Genomic DNA, 22616 nt, shown 5'->3' with positions numbered 1-22616 from the left:
CCATTGTTAAAGATACCAAACCGAAATAGTTTGAATGATCGAACGTCTTAAAGAAATGCCATTTGTTACTTTATGTCTAGACAATAACTTGAGTTTGCAGCTGATAAAATCTTTCTGTGTAAAAGCTCAGTGGGTCTTCCTTTGATGAAATGATAACACACTTTTCTAATTAGCAGTACCCTAGGCTAACACTTTAAAAAAAAAAAAAAAAGAAGAGGAAGAAGCCATTTCTTTGATTTGGGCACACCCCTTGCAGTATCCTTTGCATCACTTTCAAAATACCTTTCTTTATAAGCCAGGTTGAACTAATGAAATTTCGCTGTTCTAAGTGGCCAAAGCATTTCTCTATAGAATGCCACATTATTCATGGAGTCTCTCATTTCTGTAACACTGTAATACCCAGAGATATGTGGTTTCAACTGATAAATTATGCAGTTGTCTTTACGAGTCCCTACTCCTAAGCTCTCTGCCTTGCAGTCTCAAATCCTAAAAAGCAGGAAATTGTGCTTGTCTAATATCGATATATGGCACCCTGAAGGGATACATGTGACAAAAAATATGAAGTAAAAATATCCTTGACAATAGCAAATTTTAAGTGGCTCACCTGACCATAGCTCCAGCTTCTGGTCTTGATGTCATTGACCTCTCCATAAAAAATTACCCCAATGTCATTCAGGACATACTCTTCTCTTTCTTTCTCATTGTCCAGGTACACAGCATCATCTGCATCAGGGTTTAAGCATAGCGACCATTACCAAACCAGACTGTTTCCAAACACTTGCAAGTGATTGTGTTTCTAAACTGCATTTTATCACCCAAATTTTTAAAAAATGACCTTTGTTTCACTAAGCATAGCTCATTTTCCAATATTTTTAGTAATGGTGAACATAATCAGCACCAAAGTTCAGTCCGTAAACAACGACATTTGTTAGCAAAATGCTGACAAACTCTGACTCTTTAAGTTCCAAGCAGGAGAATTAAATTGATATGTCTCATTAAACGTTTTATGATTCTGGTGCATCAGTAGTTCCAGAATTCTATGATGCTGATGTAAATCTGTAACACAAATTAAGATATAATTTCCAACCTTTTAACATTACTAGAAAACTAGATGAATTGAAAATGGTTTTTAAGACAAATCTGGGACACATGAGAAGGCAACAGGCTAATCTGTCATGTCATGCCTGTTTTGTGGCCCATTGCTGGCAGGAGGGAAGCAGTAGGTCATCTCCTTTTAATGAAAGATACATGTGGATGTGCTAGTATGTGTGTGTGTCCAACCAGCTTCCCTGGCCAGTGTCTTTCATTGCAAGGACTTTTCTTCCCTGTGGCTAGAATCTCAGGAGGGTCATGCTCCCCATCTATCCACTTGGTCATCAGTCTGGTACTTATTCCCAGGCCTGGTGGGAGAGCAGCAAAGCATCTTTAACACAGACAGGATCCTACAAGTGTAAATCGCACTCAGGAAAATGTGTGTGTTTGGGACAGGCATCTAAATGTTTTTAAATGAATTATACCTCAAGGTAATGAAATAATTGATTAAAATAAATGCAAAAGGAATGGTAGAATTAGAATGTCACGATCTTGCAATCCCTAATGAAATAATGAATTGAGGCAGAAATAATTCGTTAAGAAGGGAACTTCATAATGGGTGGATGAGACTGATAAAACGTGAACCGGATACTATTAATAAACCTAAATATATGTACCTCCTGCTAGGATGAATGTCCTAGGAAGCAATGGCATGACTTATGAAGTATTTTTGCCCCTTCCTCAAAAAAAAAAAAATGCCACTTGAAGCTGAATCAGATACAGTCTCTAGATCTAACTAGCTGCTTAACAGAAAATGCCACAGTGGTTAAAAAAAAAATCCCACAGTGGTTAGAGAAACATATTTCATGACACCAGGGGATGGAATCAGCAAAATTCAGAATATAGAAAGTTTGACATAAAAAATGACTCAGTTTCAGCCATAAGTTTGTGGCATGAAGAAACAGATGATGAGGATTACTCTAGAGGAAAATATTTAAGTGACATATCAACCAAATTTAATCTACAGACTTTAATTCAAATCAGCTAACTAAAAAGATAATTTTTAGACATTGGGAAAATTAGATTAAAGATAGTTCATTAGATAATACCAAGGAGCTCTTGTTGATTTGTATTAGCTGCAATAATTATACACAAACACACATAAACACATGCATACACACATATGTACATATGTATCTATGTATACTGTATATATGCCTATTTTTAAAAAGCTGCATGCTAAAATATGTACAGGTAAAATAATATGATTACCAGAATTTATTTGAAAATGCTAAGGCAAAAATAAGGGAAAAAAGGATAAAGCAAATGTGACAAAATCTTGATAACTATTAAGTCTGAGAGACACATAAGTAGATACTCATTGTGCTATTCTTTCTGCTTTTGAGTTTGTCTGAAAATATTTATATGAAAAATTAACTTTGTCAAAAGGTATACAACCCAAATACAAAATGAACACATACAAACTGTTTCCAATTGGATATGAACATTCAGGAATGTAAAGATATAAATTCTACCCAAATTAGTCTATAACCAATGTGAACCCAACCAAACCTCTACTCAGAAGTTTTGGAACTTTGCATGCTCATTCAAAAGCTTATCTGGAAAAAACAATATGAAAGAAAACAGCCAGGCAGGGTGTGGTGGCTCATGCCTGTAATCCCAGCACTTTGGGAGGCCAAGGCAGGTGGATCACTTGAGGTCAGGAGTTTGAGACCAGCCCGGCCAATATGGTGAAACCCCATCTCTACTAAAAATAAAAACATAAGCCAGGCATGGTGGTGTGTGCCTGTAATCCTAGCTACTCGGGAGGCTGAGGCAGGAGAATCACTGGAACCCAGGAGGCTGAGATAGCACTACTGCACTCCAGGGTGGGCAACAGAGCTAGACTACTCCGTCTGAAAAAAAAAAAAAAAAAAGAGAAAACACCCAAAAACTAATCTGTTGAGAAAGAAGAAAAATTGAAGGACTTGTCCAAAGGTAAATTAAACTTTGGACCCCAATTTATAGTTTCCTGCATCTACGCCCTTTGCCATGTAACTAGCAGTTGGTCCCTCTAAATGTGGAATATCCTTTCTTAACTTTAGGCTTATTTTTGGCTAATGGGGTGTTAGCAGGAGCAATGTTGGCAGAAGCAAGTAGGGGTCTAAAATATGACTGCACAGCTGAGCATGTGATCATACAAATCTGCTATTAGCTGGAGGAAAATATGCCCCAGCAAGCCCATTGGTCAAAGAAGGATGAGAGACACTGGAGCAGAGGGTCTCTGGAGCTCTTAGGGAGAGACGGATCCTCTCCAGCTATTCCCACCTGAAGCAGAGTTGGCCAGTCAAGCCCAGTCTGGATGAGCCCAACCCCAGCCAAGCCCCAGATCCATGAACAAGTGCTTATTGCTGTATGCCACTAAGATTTTCTGGTTCTTTCTTATGTAGCATTAGTGTGATTATAGCTAACTGAAACAAAGCTACACTTAAAACTGACATTAGCACAGTAATGGACAAATACATGGCAGGAGCTAGATGTGTATTAAATCTTAGTAAATAATAAAGATGGCACTTAAAATCAATAGGTAATAATAGATCTGATCAATACGTGGTGTTTTGACAGCTGGTTATCCATGTAAGAAAAAAAGTGACGGTAAGATTTCTTTATCCCACTGTATACAAACTGTATCCTTGGATTTAAGAGGCACATGTGTGTCTCTTCCTGACAATCTTTATTTCACCTGACATGTTCCAGATATAAGCAGATAGAGAAACATAACATTCAATAAATATATGAAAAAATGCTCAACTCTACAAATAATCAGAGACATAAAAACCAAATTAACCATGAAATACCAATGAAATACCATAATTCTCCTACCATACTGGCAAATACTAAAACAAATGGTTAACCACCAGTGCCAATGAGAGTATGAAGAGATGGATACTCTCATCTACTATGGCTGTAGTGTAAAAAACTGCAGCCTTTTAAAAGGGTAATTAGGCAATATCTATGCAAATTTAAAATATGATTTCACTTTGCCCAAGCAATGCTATTTCTAGATGTCTATTCTGCAGAAACATTCGTACAAAATGTATGTGCAACCTTCAAAATGGCATAGCATGCTATAGTGAAAATGGGAAACAATCCAAATAGTTGTAAACAAAAGACCAAACTAATATGATATGACCATACCAAGCAGCCATTAAAAAGAAAATGCATGTACTGATATAGAAAACGCTCCAAGATACACTGTGTGAGAAAATGAGGTACAGAGCAACAGGTTGACACAATCTCATTTGTAGTTTAAAAAAACCTAAATTCTCTAGGTATATATATGCAATCAATATATAAAATAATAGCAAAGTATCTGTAATGATATACACAGTTAAAGTTGGTTTTCTCTGGGGATTCTCTAGGATTGGAAGATTGGTGAAAAGGAAAGTTTACTTTTAGCCATATATATGTACATGTGTGTTTATTTGAAAAGAACAATATATTCAATTAATTGCCAATTAAAAATGAGAAGGACTGAAAATACTTTAAATGGATGACATTACAACAAAATGTTAATTGTTGGTATCTCTGATTTGTAGATCTTTGAGTTCTTTTTATGCTTTTATTATTTTTATTTCTATAATGAGACTTTTCCATCAGAAAAAGTTATTTTTTAAAATGTGTTTCCACTTAAGTGAAGCTACCCATTTAATAAGAGGCTAACAAGTCCAACTTTTATGCATTAGTTTTTCTTTAAGAGCAATATAGGGTTGTACTCTTTTTTATTATCAATGTCCTTAAGCACAACTTTTTTCTCCTTCTTTACGTCTCCCTGAACCCTTTCCTTTCCAGTACAGACTGAATTAAACCTCGTTCCCTTAGTGCCCTATGGAGGCTGGGGTAACATTTATCCCATTGTATGGACATTGCCCTTTAATTATTATATTTATTGAATAAGTATGTGTTTAAGTACTCACTACTTAATTTTTTTAAGTAGCAGCAGGTAAATAAGCATTGTTACACTGCTTATTTACCACCAGGAACTTTCTAAGTGCTTTAGAACAGGACACATGAACTCATCAACACTCATAACATCCTTGTGAGGAAAGTAGCCCCATTTCACTGACGAGGAAGCTGAGGCAGAGAGCAACATAACTTCTCCAAGGTCGTACAGCTAGTGAGTTGCAAAGCTAAGATTTGAATAAGCTGCCTTCCAAGTAGTCCATGGCTCTTGGGTCCAAGGGATCAGATGACTGTGTCCCCAGCTCCCAACACTGTGCCTTGGAACACGGTAGGAAGTCAATCAATGTCTACTGAAAGAATGAGAGATGGGGATGATGTCTGGAGCTTAGAGAGTAAGGAAGAAGTCCAAGAAAATGAAGGATTTACCTTTGGGCTTTGCGTTAGTATTGATGGGAAGTGATAAATTTAGGTGGCAAAGCATGAATAGGGAGGAGTTCTGGAGCTCCAGACTAGGCCACTCTTTCCCTTCCAATGCTTGAATTAAATCTCACCTCAAACAGGCAGACATTATCATGAATCCACAATATGGCAAGGAAGTCAAATGGGAAGGCTTGATTTTAATTTTAAATTTATTTATGATTTTGAAAAGAAGATTGAGGGTGGAAAGCAGTGCTTTATTTCCCCAGTTTTTATTCAGATCTGTCACTTTAAAATATAGTTGTCCAAAGCAACGTTAAAAAAAATTGTATCACGATGGAAACTCCAAAAAACTCCCTATGTTTGGAAGGCTAACAAAAATAGAAAAATGGAATCATTTGCCCCTGGAGATTTTTGCTGTTGGCTTTTTGATAGTGTTTTTGTTTGTTTTTAATTTTCTGGTTAGCTTCAGAGGGGTGGGGTTTCACTAAGTTTCAGGGGAAGCTAGTTCTTCACTTAGCAAAATGGAAGACTCGACTAATAAGAGAAACAAACTAACAAACAACTCACTATTCTAGAAACCCAACAATTTGGACTGGTAGAAGGTAGATGTGTGTGAGGCTTGTGTGGAATGTGGGAGCTGGGAACTCAACTGAGGACTGAGGGGAGAAATATGGTCTAGACAGTTCCCAGAGTAGGAGTGGCTGCACCTTGGACCAACAGACAACTCTTTGATCGCAGGTGACCTCTGGCAGACAACCACCATTACAATAAAACTCTGAGAAAAACAGATTACACATGGCACCATTGGTGAGTGTGGCACAGCACCTCCATCCACTGCCCAGAGCAGCTCTGTCACCAGAACAGACCTTCAGAATGCCTCATAAATAACCACCCTTGCAGGCTGACTAACAATTTACAAGAGGCAAGTAGTGAAGAATAATGACCTCATTTATTTTGCTGTTCCTCTGGTGGGAATAGAAGGGTAGTTAAAAAAGAAAAGAGTGGGCCGAGAAATTTTGGGGTGGATTTCAGTCACCCTCTGACATTCCCACTGTCCTCCCCACCCAGAGAAGGTAAGGATTTATAACAAACATGTAAAAACAAATGCTGAACCTATTGATTTTAGTATCTGTATAACCTCTTTGTGAGAAGGAGGATCATTCATCATTGCATGGGCTTGTACCTTCCTTCTGCTTATTTACATGCTATTTCAAAGTCAGAGCAGGTTCCATTTCCTTGGTCATTAGGCTCAAGCCTAGCAAAGGGAGCCTAGCAATTAAACAAAACTATGGTGGCAGAACAGCTATCCTACACAGTCTCTTTCAGCAGTTTAAACCAGAGTTTGGTGTTGTTTCTAATCCTTCAGAAGGAATAATGGTTTGGCCCTTCAAAAAGGCAAAATGTGTCCCCATTTAGGGAAGGAAGGAATTTAGAGCGAGGGGATTAGGAATGACTTCCACTTGCTTCCCCCTTTATGTAAAAGCTGAGCACCACTAAAAAGAGGAACGGTTCACGCTGGGAGTGTGTAATCACTCTTAGAGGGAGTGGCTTGATCTGCAGAGCAAAGGTGACTCCAGACTAGTGTCACCATGATAGGTTTTTCCATCACAAGGTACATCAAAAGGGGTGGCAGATTCTAACAGGCTGTGTGTGCTCCGGCATACCAGGAGTAACTTCCTGTCGCTGGGAATTGTGAACATATTAAAGAATGGTGTTTCTAGAGTCTGAGCTTTTTATTCTGGAAGGATCAAAACCCACTGCCTTTCTAAAGTGATTTCATATAGCCACTCCAGAGACCTTGCTTGCCTACCTAGTAACACTGGAATGGAATCAATCTATGAAGCACAAGCAAGTGGTTCCTCAACAGTCAGTTGAGTTTGCTTCTTCCCTTTTAGGCCCTTCAGTATAAAGTGGAGTAGTTCGCCAGGACTGGTATCCTCGGAATAACAATGACTAACACCCCTTCTCTTGGAGACCTTTGAGCCTAGACCAGAATTTGCACCCTCAGGCTACCGCCATTCATCCACCAATCCACAGATATTGATAGTGTATCTCCCACCATGCTCACGATAGCACAATCACCCGTGTGTGCATAGTATAACATAGTTTACATTCCTTACAAACATGTTGAATTACAGCTCATATCAGCTTGAGAAGGTTATTGGATTTGTGCTAATTTGCCTATTTTGCTGGTTAAGGGCTTTTTAGTGTACTGAGATATCTTCAGAAGATAGACTATTATTCATGAAGTAATTCTACAAAGAAAATGTCAGAGCTTCTTTACTTAGTACATATCCTCTAAGGGAGCCTGTGCCCTTGTTGGTATGCTTTAATTTTTTTTTCCCAGAGAAAGCTTTTATTTGATCTTGTAAATATCAACCGGAATTTATTTATTTATTTATTTATTTATTTATTTATTTATTTAGGCAAAATTTTCCACATTGATTAGGTCATCACAGAATCTTCTCAGCTGGCCATCTACTGTTTTATTCTTTTTCTACACAAGGCCAGATAATGACAGGTTTTGTTTTAGAAATATAAGCGCTTACCCTGACTGAGTCAGGATGCCCCAGTTTGTACCTTAATTTTCTATAGGACTTTGAGAAATGCATGTAACATCACAGAACCTGCTTTCTCTCTTGAAATCTGAGTCTGATAATCATCTCCTTGCCTCTCAGAATGGTGATTATGAGTTCAGTTCAGCAAACACTTACCGAACATTGACTCAATTCCAGGCACCACGTAAGGCTAAGTGAGATAAGGATTATGCCTTCCAAACACACAGTCTAGGGAGATACTGACTATGAGCACACTTTGAAGCATATAAGAGACTCTACAAGAAAGGAATTGTAAACCACATGAATTGGTGGATGAATGTGACTCTGCATTAGACTCTTCCAACCATGCTCTTTCTAGAAAGACCTTGTAAAGACCTTTGCACCTCAATCCCGGGGTCACCTACATGCCATTGGAAAGGAAGTTTACTGTGAGCTATCTGGGATCCTTTCTTATTATAGGGCCACACTAAATGATCCTCGCTTGGCATAAGAAGCAGAATAAGTCTCTAAGTGATTCAGACACTAGGAAGAATGATACATACTATTTTATTTAAGACGATTATTGAGTAAATAAAGGTTAAATTTTTTGCATAAGCTTTTTAAAACTTCATAAAAATTCAATTAACCAACTATTTGATTACTATTCTATGCAAACACTGTTCTGGGTGCAAAGCTAAGCCACTGGCCAGTCTCTCCTCATTCCCCAAATAGGTCGGAGTCCCCAGTTTTGTGTTCTTGTTGTACACTGACTTATTTTAGTATTTTTTACAATTGTAATTAGGTTTTTATTAGGAGCTCATTTGTAAAATCCTTGCTAGAAGCTATATGAAGATTGTGTCTGCCTTTTTCACTGCCATAGTCCTAGTACCTAATTCAGTATTGACTTTGAATTTTTATGAAGGAATACATAATACTGTTGAAATGTGCACAGGTCATTGTGTTGTCATGGGCATGGGATGAGACATACTATCAATATTTGTGGATTGATGGATGAATGGCTCTAGCCTGAGGGTGTAAGTTCTGGTCTGGGCTCAACAGTCTCCAAGAGAAGGGATGTTGGTCATTGTTACTCTGAGGACACCAGTCTTGATGACTTACTCCATTCTGTACAAAAGGGGCTAAAAAGACGGTATATAAATACAAAGCAAATAGCCTGAGGATGAATTTAATAATAAAATACAAGTGGGTCATATTTATTTATTTGCTACTAAAAGCATCCAAGATATTGGAAACATACTGATTTATTCATATTCAATTAAATTGATTTATTTGTTTAAAGAAAAACGAAAAAATGCATTGAATAAAAAGGAAATATTAGATGCTAATTTGGTGTCAGATGCTAAGAGAGAAATCCACACACACATCACCCACAGACACACTCCTCCCAGCACACCAGATACGGTTTTGACTTTTCTCAAGATAATAAGGTCTGAGATTACATTTACAAGTTATCTGCAACAATAGGGTGCAGCGGACCTAAAGAGTATTTACTTGGGATTATTAAATCAACACAGCAAATATTTGTTAAACCTCAAGTGTGCCAGAGCCTATGGATACGAGGCCGAATGAGGTGAGGGAAAAGCAGTGATGGAGAATGGGATGGGGGACCAACTTATCAGGAGGAGAAAGATCCCTTAAAGGTAACTGATGCCCAATCAAAAATACTGTGCAGTGCTTCTCCAGAGTACTAGGCACAGATACCAGAAATCTAAATCCTTCAGAACCCACTATCTGGCACTAGTGCTAGACTACCAAACTGGAACATTCTATATTTACATAGTGAAATACATTCAATAATTCAGAGTTCCTGAGTCGTTAGATAAACATGATGAATTCATAATAACTGCCCGTCTCACTCCTGCTGTCTTTGTAGGTACAGTTCTCTCTAACACCCAGGAGAAGGGTTTCCTCCCAGAATGGACCCGAAGCCCGGTTAGCACCACTAAACTAAAAACTAAGCAATTATTCTCCCTGCATGAACCCCTGCCTTCACTGGTGTGGCGTTGCTATTGATACTCATTAATGATTTAGTGATTAAGGAGGATAAATTGCCTACGAATGCAAAGAAGGCTGAAGGGCCCTCAAGAGCACAGCTGAGCATTCTCCTATCAATAAGTGCTGTGCGTGCTGCTGTGATTTTTAGCCCAGTGTCCCGTGCCACCTCGGACCAGAATCTTGTTCACCTGGCTCTCTTTTGACAATTTCTGGAAACGGTTTTCCTTCTCATCTTCTGCTATCTTTTTCACTTGGGCGACAGTCTCACCCTTCTCTTTTGACCTACTTTCCAATTACCAGGCCATACCGCTGAGTCCTTTGTTATGCATTAACACACACAAGCATAAAACTGCAGGTGATTGCTGGGCTACAGTGTCTGTGCTTGCGTGTGTGTGGCGGGGGGGAGCGGGGGAGGTTCATCATATCATCCCATTTTTGGGTTATGCTTTGCGTGCTAGGCTGGGAAAACCACACAATGAGTAAAGTGGGGAGATGACCTCTTTCTCTCACTTCATTTAAAAGAAAAGGTGTTCAGTGCCCAAAAGCATGGTTGTTGGAAGAGACCAAGCGACAAAATAATAAAGCTCACTGGACCCTTCTGCATTAAGGAAGGAGAATCTGTTCCTGGGACAGAATGGGAGAGAAAAGTTCAGAGAATAAAAGAGAACAGTAGGAGAGAGAGAAGGGGTGGTAAGGAGGAGACAGACTGGAATTAGGTTCAGGGTAGAGCCAGTGAAATTTTAAGAAGAGTAAATTATACTCTCCTGAGGTGTTTGTTTGTTTTTGTTTGTTTTGTTTTTGGTTTTGGTTTTTTAGACTGAGTCTCACTCTGTCACCCAGGCTGGAGTGCAGTGGTATGATCTCGGCTCACTGCAACCTCCACCTCCTGGGTTCAAGCAATTCTCCTGCCTCAGCCTCTTGAGTAGCTGAGATTATAGGCACACGCCACCATGCCCAGCTAATTTTTGTATTTTTAGTAGAGACGGGGTTTCACTATGTTGGTCAGGCTGGTTTCGAACTCCTGACCTCACGATCAGCCCGCGCGGTCTCCCAAAGTGCTGGGATTACAGGCGTGAGCCACCGCGCCTGGCCCTGCCTCCTGAGTTTTTAAATTATTGCTTGTTGTTTTTCTTTCCTCTGAGAGACAGGCTGGCCAGGCTGCCTTGAACTCCTGGGCTCAAGCAATTCTTCTGCCTCAGCTTCCCAAGTAGCTGGGACTGCAGGGACCCATGCCCAGCTTTATAGTTTTGTGATTATCATGAAACCAGTGGTCCTCTAAGTGTTAACCCTGACCAGCAGCAACAGCATCCCCTAGGAACTGGTTAGAAATGCAAATTATCAGGCCAGACCTCAGACCTATTCAATCTGAGGGTGCTGCACAGAGCCCTCCAGGTGATTCTGATGTGCTCTAAGCGTGGTGGCCACAGAATGCATCCTTCCTCCTCTTACTCTCCATCCCAAACTGCAATTAAGGTCTGGGCATTCACAGATGTTGTGTGTGACTGTTTTTGTTGTTGTTGCCAACATTGAAATTGAAGGTGAAGGTCAAGTTTCTCACTTGCAGCAGCACAGGGGGAAGTAGGATTCCTAGAGGCAGAGGCAGCCATAAGGTCAGAAATCCCTAAAGAATTTGCAGATGTTTGGGCCTCCACAGGTCAAGTAATGAAGAGGATTGTGCTAGTTTGCCCTGTGTTCTGGAAGCAGGAAGGACCCTCCCGGCATGTGCCTGTAATAAGTTCACCTTCCACCTTCCAGATGACTAGCTCACATCTTCCTTATCAAGCCTCTCATGCCCTTCTTTACTGCTGCTTCTCAACACATGACTTTGCTTTACACTTCACTGACAAAAAAAAAAAAAAAAAAAAAGTCACGAAATGGTAACAACCTCATTCTCCTTCCATTAAACTAGAAAATCTGCACCCCTCTTCTTCTCTTTTACTCCTGTCTCTGGGGAGGGTAGATAGCCCCGCCCATCACAGGCTCTTCACCTGTTCCCTGGATTCCAACCACTCAAGGATTTCACTCCTAAAACTTCTCAACCTTGGCTCCAATAATCACCTCCAGAGCTTTTAAAAACTCTGAAGCCCAGGCTGCAGTCCAGAGCAACTACATCAGAATGCCTGCATGGGGGACTGAGGCATCTGTAGTTTCAAAGCTTCCCAGATGATTGCAACGTCCAGCCAAGGTTGTGAACCACTGTCCTCTCTCTGGACTGCAAACTCTCTTTCTTGGTTCCTTTCCATCACGATAAAATAACACCCACTCCCTCTTGTCTTTAAAAAATTCTCCTTTGAGCTTCACGTCAACATCTAGGTGCTGCAGAAAGTCTTGAGAAAGGTACCGGTACCATCTCCTGCCGTCTCTACTTTCATGCCACCAGTTTACAGTGCAGCCCGTGACCATCTCCCTGGCCTCTGTCCCCATCATTTTAGTGAAACAGTCCTTTTCAAGATCATCGAAGACATCCATATTTCCACACTATATGGCCACTTTCCTCCCCTATCCTATTCAGCTAATCATAGCATTCAACACAGGTAACTGCTGTCTTGAATCTATCGATGTGTCTGGCTCTGGGCTCTTTTGATCTCCTTGTGCCCCACTGACTGCTCCTGCTCAGCCTCGTTTGTTGACTTCTCCTTTGTCTCGACTCTTACTTGTTAATGACCTTGAATCATTTGTGTCCATTATTGCTCCTAACCGTGCCCATGTTTACGTGTCTAGCTCAGCCATCTCCTTTGAGTTCTAGATTCACTTTATTCAAGTGCTTACTTGATGTTTTCATTTGCATGTCTCATAGACATCACCAAATTAACATTTCTGAATGTAACTCTTAGCTTCACCCCTCGTGCTTCCCCTTCACTTCCCACAGTTTTCCCAGCTCTGAAAATGGCACCGCCATCAACCCAACTGGCCTAACAAGAAATCTAGAGTTATTCTTGAGTTCTCCCATTTCTTTACTTCTCATCTTCAATCCCTGTGCAATTTCTGTTCTAAATACAAAAATAGATATCCAATATAACCCCTTCTCATCTCCACTGGTACCACCATAGTTTCGTTTATCATCATCTTTGTCCTAGACTACAGCTTCCAGATTGGTCTCTGGTTTTTGTTCTACCTTCCTCCGATCCTTTCCATGCACTGATAACCTAGGGGAAGTCCCTGTACAGCCTCTAGGACAAGAACGCCTCTAGAACTAAGGGACTCTTTCAGAACACAGGTATCTGGAAGCTGCTCATCATGTATACAGCTGAAGATCAAGGCAGCAATTAGAAGGTTATTAGACTGTCCGCCTCCTGAATAGTTATCCTGAAAGTTAATACGTCAAGCAACATAACTAACCATTTTCCCCTGAAGAAGAGTGGCCACATAAGTTGAAATGCATGCAGACATATATCCCATTTTACACACATGATATAATCCAGAAAAGCTGCAAACAAACCAAAGTCTGGGTAAATTATAGCATTCCAAAATTTCCTAGAGTTCTGAGAAGTTATATGAAGCCTATGATTTTCTTTTTGTAATAAAATGAAAGTCAATAACAAACTCCTGATAAATATGAATTTTTAAATATAATTTTCTTAGAATAGGCTGCTTCCTACATACTCTTCCGTCTCATTCTCTTTTGCTGACTTCTTCTCTACTGGACTCCTAAATGATGATGTTCCTGAAGGCTAGATACTATATCTTATTTCCTTCTTTATCTATATTTTCTCCCTAGGTACAGATAACTCCCAAATACACATCTCTGATTTTCCTCTCCAGATTCACATACCTACTTGTCATTTCTGCTTGTCTATCTATGGTTATCTCCAACTTAACATATTCAAAATCTTAATTTATATATCTGTAACTCTGATCCTCTCAGTATTTTTCATCTCTGTAAATATCACTCCATCAACCAGTTGCAAAACACCTTACATCTGGTTTTAAGATTACTATCAAGAGTTCATTTTTTGAACTGCACATGGCCCAGTTAATATTTCCTGTTACCATTTACCTTGAATATCTGTCTCATAGATAGGAGTGTTGGGTACAAGATTATGAGAATGGATGTATAGGGAGTGCAGGAATAGCTTGGCACCTTTTGCCCACACTAGGCAGGATCACTGCTTGAGCCCAGGAGTTCAAGACCAGCCTGGACAACATGGTGAGACCATGTCTCTACAAAAAGTAAATAAATATAAATATAAAACAAAGAAAAGGTCAGTAGGACCAAGGTGTATGTTCTAGATGAGTAGCAAATATTGTTGTCCATTTATCTATATCTAGGACAGATTAACTCTGATTCAAATGCAACTTTCACATACAAGGATCATTCAAAATCAGCAATAATATGGGCTCATTTTGGATGATGTTAGAGAGCAATGCATACGGGGTAGGGTGCCATGGGAAGTCTCCTGCCCCATGTGAGCTTTCATATCTTTCACTGCCTTATTTCCTAGGACCTAGAAATGGTCTTGCAGCATATCGATGCTGCTGCAACATCTGCATCTGCCTCTGGAACTTAAAACAGCTTTGTACCAAGTATGGGAGCGGGGGAGAGGTATGAAAGGGCAGAGATGAAGATGAGGAGAAAGTCCTGTGTGTGACTGAGGCACAAAACAGAATTGATAGAGAAATCATTGAACTTGACTGAGTTTTATTTGAATATAACTAGATTAAGCTTCTGCCGCAGACAGAAAGGAAGACCAAAAATAGCACTAGAGATCAAGTTATATTATATTAAAGTACAGCTACATCTTTGCACATCCAGAGTTATGGTTTGCAAAATTTGCACCCACTATGCACATAAACAAGCTTGTGGAATCCTTTATATATACAGACTTTCTGTTCTTAAAGTAGGGGGATAGAGAGGTTAGTTGTTCTTAAAGTAGGGGGATAGAGAGGTTAGTTCCACTATGAACAGCGTCGACTTCATTTTATTTTTCTGAAGTCAGAGTCAGATTCTAATACTTCTGTAAACCAATTTGTTTACAGAGTAATAGTGTACAGAGGTTATACTGTCAACATATATTAGGTAGGTGCAAAAGTAATTGCGATTTTTGCAATTACTTTTAATTACAAAACTGCAATTAAATAGCTCCACAAATAACTAATTGTGCAACTTTAGACAATCTCCAATTAATCCCGAAATAAATGTATAGCAGTATTGACTTCACATACAGAGGTTTTATCCTCATATACACAGAGGATGAATTTTCTATCTTTCTCTTTCAATCATTAAAAATGGTATATGTCGGAGAGGTATATGTATTTAGAATAATCTTACTACCCCTCCAAAAAGAGATGTATTGGAAATACATGACTTTTTTTTTTTTTTTTTTTTCCAAAGACGGAGTCTTGCTCTGTTGCCCAGGCTGGAGTGCAGTGGCACGATCATTGCTCACTGTAATCTTCAACACCTGAACCCAAGCAATTCTCCCACTTCAGCCTCCCAAGTAGCTGGGAGTACAGGTGTGCATCACCATACCCAACTAATTTTTAATTTTTATTTTTTAGAGACTAGGTCTCGAACTCCCAGCCTCAAGCGATCCTCCCATCTTGGCCTCCCAAACAGCTGGGAGTATAGGCATGTGCCACGGCACTCTGCCAAACAGGTGAATTTTTAAATGAGAAAACTAAATGCCTGCCTCTTACCTTCACACCAAGGATTGAAGAGAATGTACGTGTCTGTTTCTGGGTTTCGACTGGTTCTAATTATGCCATAGGGGGTCCAGACAGCAACATACATGCGGAATTTCCCCACAATACATTCGGGGGAAGACTGGACGGACAGCCGCACAGACCTGTCCTCTCTCATGACAATCTTGGCCCCCCACTTTCCACTTTGTAACTCTGAGACTATAGGCACTGGGATGTAGGTTCCCTTGTTCTCCTGTGGGTAGCGACCTATGAGAAGAGAGAAGAGAGAAGAGATACTGCGTTAGGTTGATTTCACAAGCCACTTTTGTTCTCCCTCTCTTATCTTATAGCTGAAGGGACAGGAGTAATCCATTAGAATTAATCTTGACTTGAAGAAACATACAAATCAGGCAAGTCTGCAAATTACTTTGACTGTAAGCAGAAGAACCTTCAAGAGCAAAACTTACTTCATTTGTTTTCTATAAAGCATGTAGAGGATTCCACATTAAGACAAGCAAACAATGCTCCATTTTAGCCTCCCTAATTACTAATTGCAAAGATCTTTAAAAGAGTCTTTGCATCAGGTATAACTCCCAATGCAATCCCTCCCTCCTCCCCCCTCCCCATGATAGGCCCCGGTGTGTGATGTTCCCCTTCCCGAGTCCAAGTGATCTCATTGTTCAGTTCCCACCTATGAGTGAGAACATGCGGAGTTTGGTTTTCTGTTCTTGTGATAGTTTGCTAAGAATGGTTTCCAGCTGCATCCATGTCCCTACAAAGGACACAAACTCATCCTTTTTTAAGGCTGCATAGTATTCCATGGTGTATATGTGCCACATTTTCTTAATCCAGTCTGTCACTGATGGACATTTGGGTTGATTCCAAGTCTTTGCTATTGTGAATAGTGCCGCAATAAACATACGTGTGCATGTGTCTTTATAGCAGCATGATTTATAATCCTTTGGGTATATACCCAGTAATGGGATGGCTGGGTCATATGGTACATCTAGTTCTAGATCCTTGAGGAATCACCATACTGTTTTCCATAATGGTTGAACTAGTTTACAATCCCACCAACAGTGTAAAAGTGTTCCTATTTCTCCACATCCTCTCCAGCACCTGTTGTTTCCTGACTTTTTAATGATTGCCATTCTAACTGGTGTGAGATGGTATCTCATTGTGGTTTTGATTTGCATTTCTCTGATGGCCAGTGATGATGAGCATTTTTTCATGTGTCTGTTGGCTGTATGAATGTCTTCTGATGTAAATGACGAGTTGATGGGTGCTGACGAGTTGATGGGTGCAGCACACCAACATGGCACAAGTATACATATGTTACAAACCTGCACGTTATGCACATGTACCCTAGAACTTAAAGTATAATAATAATAAAAAATTTTAAAAAAATAGATTAGATTTCCCAGGAATACTGAATTGTATCCTATGTGGCAAAGAAAAAGTGAATTATCATCTTTGTCCTATATTATTGGTTTAAATCATAAAAGAAAATTATATACTGTCTCATTAGAAATATTTTAAGTCATTCTAGAACAATTTGAAACATATATGAGAATTTTTTTCAACAAGATTGTACAGTAAGCCCATTAAAAAAAAAAAAAAAAAAAAAAAAAGAGTCTTTGGTAGGCATACTGTTAGAGAACTTTCCAAGGAGGTGGTTCCATATGTTACTGCTGTGCAGTTTTGTGAGGATGCTTAATCTTAATGAAAATAATAATTTACACAGTGCAAACCAGTGAGAAAGATGAGAACTTCAACACTCTGCTATTAGGGATATTGGGTATACCACTCAGAATGAATATCACATATACTTTTAAATCCAGCACAGATTTGAACATTGTTTTCTGCCTAGGTGCCATGGCATCTAAGTAATGCTCTTGAAGACACATGGGACTCAGACTCTCAGGAGCCCCTCCATAAACCCACCTGCATAAGCATGTTTATTCCAGAGGCACCCATCTCCTGTTTCTGCTCCCTCTTTGTGCATACTGTCTTGGGATGAGCTTGCCTTTTCTCCCAGAGGCTTTGTTGTTCTCTGGAACCCCTTTCACTGTTGATGTGTAGACATCAAAGGCAATCTTGCCAGGTAAATGGAACCCATAATTCATTTATTACAGTGGTTCCCAGCAGCTGTCATCAGTAAATACTGATTTAGATTTAGAATACACAGTATTTAAAAAGATGCAAGTTTAGTAAAAATAAACTTACGGAGATAAAAATCTACGTGTTAATGACAGATTTTTTTTTAGAAAAAGGGATGAAAGGAATTTTAAAGCTAATTATGTAAGGATGCACTTTGGGGAATAGGAAAGAACTAGAGAAGTACATCTGAAAGCACTCTTTGTACCTGCTATGTGCTCAACCTCAGCTTCACCTTTGTGCTAACTTCCACTTTTGTTTTAAAAGCTTCACCTTTGTACTAACTTCTACTTTTGTTGGGAACATGGAAAGAAAGAAGACAATCACTAGTTTCCACTGTTACACTTTAAATTAAGACTTCAAAGACTCATATTAAATTTTACCTATCAAATCCAAGTTATACAAAAATAGTAAAGCAAAAGGAAAGCTATGCTTTTCATGCTGACTTTGAATCCAGTCATAACCTAATTTAAAGACTACTTCTGACATTTTTCATTCATATATTGATATTGCCTACTATGTGCTAGACATTATCCTAAGTGCTAGGGATACAACAGTGAAGAAAACAGACAATAACTTCTGTGCTCATAGAGCTGATATTCCACAGAAAAAGCCAAAGCATGTGGTTTACCATGTTCTTATCACCCCTTTTTTCCCTGTAACAAATGATGAGAAGTAAACCATTATCATCATCCTAATTTGACAAATCAGGAAACTAAGACAGAGTCGTTAAGCAACTTACCCAGGGTGATGCAGCTAGCAAATAGTGGAGTTCAGATTTGAACCCAGACCATCTGGCTTGAGAGTCAGAGTGTTTAACACTAAGCTCTATGGCAGCTGTATGAGTTGAAAATGTTTTGGAGTTGATGAGAACTACGTCAAATTCTGACTCCACAATTAACTACTGGTGCAACTTCAGGCAAATCACTTAATTGTCTTAGCTTCCATTTTCTTGTCTTTGCAGTTTAGTTTGGGAAATAAAAAAACAATAGATTTTATCATATAATGAAAGCTTTATGCTTAGCACACAGTAGGGGCTGGCTGAGGGGGCACTGATTTTTTTTTTCTTTTTTTGAGACAGAGTTTCACTCTTGCCACCCAGGCTGGAGTGCAGTGGCACAATCTCAGCTCACTGCAACCTCTGCCTCCTGGGTTCAAGCAATTTTCCTGCCTCAGCCTCCCAAGTAGCTGGAATTACAGGCACCCACCACCACGTCCGGCTAATTTTTTGTATTTTTAGTAGAGACGAGGTTTTGCCATGTTGGGCAGGCTGGTCTCGAGCTCCTGACCTCGGGTGATCCACCCGCTTTGGCTTCCCATAGTGCTGGGATTACAGGTATGAGCTACCATGCCCAGCCACTTTTTTTTTTTTTTTTTTTTAAGTATAACTTCTACTAGAAAGTAAAGGCAGAAGGAAGAAGGGGTGATTTTTTTTCCCTCTCTGGTTCTGAATCTGAAGAAAGGTGAATGTCCCAAGGAAAGTAGGTTACTTGTGTTGATTGAGATATTGTGGCTAAGGGGAAAGAAATACAGCTGGCTCTAACACTTCTGTGTGATCTCGGTCAAAGCACTCATCTCCTATCAACTAAAACTTTGCTTCTTCTATAAAATGGAGATCATAGTGGTCATAGTTTGTGGTAGGGAGGGCAGCTCAGTAAGTGGCAGTTGTTGTTACTTCCCTATTGTCCTGGGCTTTCTGATTCCTCTAAGTGATCCTTCTCTGCTCCATCTGTGGGAAATTAGGATGGATTTACCAACTGCCAACAGACCTACCGAGGTCCAAAACTATTTCAAAGGCCAGTTTATCTCAGATTAAAAAACCTTGAGCTGACTGATTTTTCCATCAGGAGAACTTGTAGAAGTGAAAAAAAAAAAAGTGTCATCATTCATTAGTAACCAAAAAGTCTTAATAATTCCAGAATCATCATGGAGTCACCTGAAACCTCCCATTCAATCATAATTTCTGATTTTCTGAGTCATTAATGATCACTGTATTCTCCATTCATCCCTTAGAGCAATGGTTAGAAAACTATAGTCTGAGGCCAAATGTAGCTTACCTACTGTTTATATAAAGTTTTATTGGGACACATTTATGTTGATTTGCTTGTGTATTATTGTGCTACAATACAACTCTGCTCTTGTAAGAGCAGAGTTGAATAGTTGTGACAAAGTCCATATGGTCTGCAACGCCTAACACAGTAGCTGGCCCTTACAGTAAACAATTGCCAACATCTGCCTAAAAGGATTTCACATTTTATTTATTTAAGGCGTGATTCATTATAGACTCTTGGTGTCTAACACTTGAGCCTAAGAAGAAAATACCATCACCTAGTTTCTCCTTCCAAGGAGAAACATGTTTCTAAACTATTCGCAAACATCTATACTACTAGTAGGTCAACCTTTAGTTTCCTTAAAGTCTCCCAGTTAAATTCCCCACAGTCTCAGGGGGTGTTGAAAACATAGGAAGTTTGTAGCTTTTTACTGATTTTACAATTCATAGCTAAAATGTACAATTTTAAGATTGCAAAAGTTGTTTAGAGTCGCCAAGGCAGTTCACATAGTGATGGAAATACAGTGACAGGAATTAAGTTTTGTTTCTTAGGGTCCTTACAAAACCTCTGTGAGGAAATTTTTACAGATGGGAAACTGAGGCTTGGTGAGGGTGTCATGTCTGCACATCACGTAACTAGGCAGAGGTGGAGACAGAACTGGGGACAGGGAAGCCTGTTCTCTTTGCCCTATGTCGTGCTGCCTCAGTGAAGGAAGGTGGAGAATGGCAAAAGGGATCTAGGGAGATGAAAGGAGGTGAGAAAAGAATAAAACTGGAAAGTCTTAAGGAATATGAGGAAAAGGGACATTGAGAAATTATGCTGTGGTGGATAAAAGATGTGTGAGCCAGAAGTGAGGATCAAAGGAGGTAACAACTGAGTGAAGAGAAGGAAGACCAGGTGGAGAGGAACCTGCACGAGGGTCTCTCTGGGCCAACTCATTTTTTTGTGATTTGCGTTGGGAAGGCTTCCAAAGAGTGAAGATGCCAAAGGGTGAAGGCTGAGCAACCCTGCTGATACGCTGATGCCACGTGGCCCGGGAACAGGGTATGGAAACTCGTCAGGGACAGGGAGTGGTGAGATGAATTCCAAAGGAAGGAAAAAGAATCCTGACTGGCAGGCTTTTCATATCCCTGTATGGGAAAGCTGGTTAGGAATGTGAAACCTGATGTGTCAACAGCACCTCAGGGTCTTGTTGACTGCTCTATTACACTATGTTTAATTCTGAATGTAATGATTTCAATGACAGCACTGGGGAAGTATTCTCCATGATTGAACTGTGAGCGAGAAAGTTGTGACAGAGTAGTATTTCATTTCACTTAATAGCCCTTCTCAGCCCCAGAAGTCGGCATGGTTATGAGACCACAATCCAGCTATCCTTGGAAAACCCATCCATCAACATCCATGACTGCCCATCAGCTATCCTTGGCCCAATCTGGATGGGAAACATGGCTCCATACAGGGAACTTCCATGCATGTGTTTGCCTAAAGGATGTAATGCCTGGATAGATGTGTTTTTCTCCTTTTCTCCCCCAAATCATGCAACTTTGGGCTAAAAACATTAGGGCAAGAGAAAGAGAATTGGGAAAGACAGCATCCAAGAAAGGAATCCCATTTTGTTTTTAATAATTTCAGCCTTTGAAATTGGACTGCTAAACATGAGGAAATATTATAATTACCAATTGCAATTTTTCACACTTATCAAAAGTAAGTGCCATCTTCCCAAGTGATCTAGAAATTAACATATGCTCTTGTTTAAGTGCTTGCTTTCATTTGTGAATTATTATTGAGGTCACAAAACTACCGTTTTTAAGGCAAAAGTCGCTTGGCCCATAGGCCTATATTCAAATGCCTCATTGTCCCTTTACTGAGGGCCTCACTATCCTTACACGGACCTACCTTAATCCCCCCAGCTTGGATGTAGGAGGAAGAAGATGAAAATCTTTAATTCCATTATGATGTTACTCTGTTCCAACCTTAGATACCTAGGCTTGAGCTTTGTGCACAGTTTCTTGATATTAGTATCCTTCACAAGATAGGCAAGAGAAATCTAGCTGCAGCTCAGATTCAGAGCTATGTAATCCTGGGGAAAATGTCCCCTCAACCTTTCAATGCATTCCACAGACCAGACAGCCCGCTGCATGCAAAGCCCTGCATTGGTAGTGCCCACTAGAAGAATTCATTGCCTTTTAAAAAATTAATATTTTAGGTTAGTTGATGGCTTTGAAATATTTTTACTTAAAAAATACAATGTCCCAGGTGGTGATGAGGTTCCCCGGTAGTCTAGAAAGGACATCAAATAGCGTATGGTATGGTCAGTATGGTTGAATATTGTTCCTAATAGAACTGTTCTGACGCCACCTCTCTCACGCCTAGGACCTGGAAGAACATACTTGCCATCAAGGAGGGTGACTGAGTAGACACATCTGTCAATCACTGCTCCCTCTCGTGCTCCAAAATAAAGAAGCTGGTAACTCAGGACACTCCCACTTCTCTCCTCTTTTGGGTATGCCATCTGTAAGTCCAGTGGCTGCAGTCTATGCCCCTGATACACTATACTTAGTAATAAGAAGAATTCTGGCCATATTGTTAGGGAAACAAGAACCTAGGAGAGCCAGGGTCACAACCTTTTTAAATCAACTTCATCTTAAAACTAGCAAGGCATTTTCCTTGCCAGTCAAAACCCATGGTCCTAAGACATTGACAGCTAAGGAAGCAACTTGGTAATGCCTGCAAGGACAAACTCCTACAACAACAGAAAGTCCAGATGTCCCGATATCCGTAACGATATATACTTTCAAGATAATTACAGTTACGCTCT

At 39.8% G+C, this 22616-nt stretch overlaps 1 protein-coding gene across 3 annotated transcripts in view; it reads right to left on the bottom strand.

Annotated features, from left to right (window-relative positions):
- The window catches only part of LOC105487365 (coagulation factor XIII A chain), a 154622-nt gene that overhangs the window by 90696 nt on the left and 41310 nt on the right, over window positions 1-22616 (bottom strand). For 2 of the 3 annotated variants that reach the window (XM_011750816.3, XM_011750819.3), the window contains 2 exons: window positions 15606-15857; window positions 605-723 (listed from right to left, as the gene is read on the bottom strand). In XM_011750816.3, coding sequence (XP_011749118.1) covers window positions 605-723; window positions 15606-15857 — 371 coding nt within the window. Of the gene's footprint in view, window positions 1-604; window positions 724-15605; window positions 15858-17534; window positions 17671-22616 lie in introns of those variants that run through there. The other variant, XM_011750818.3, reaches the window with a different exon arrangement.

The sequence above is a fragment of the Macaca nemestrina genome, chromosome 5 (assembly GCF_043159975.1).
Source record: "Macaca nemestrina isolate mMacNem1 chromosome 5, mMacNem.hap1, whole genome shotgun sequence".
Lineage (NCBI taxonomy): Eukaryota > Metazoa > Chordata > Mammalia > Primates > Cercopithecidae > Macaca > Macaca nemestrina.
Note: the sequence above shows the minus strand (reverse complement) of the source record. Positions and strands in the feature narration are given on the sequence as shown.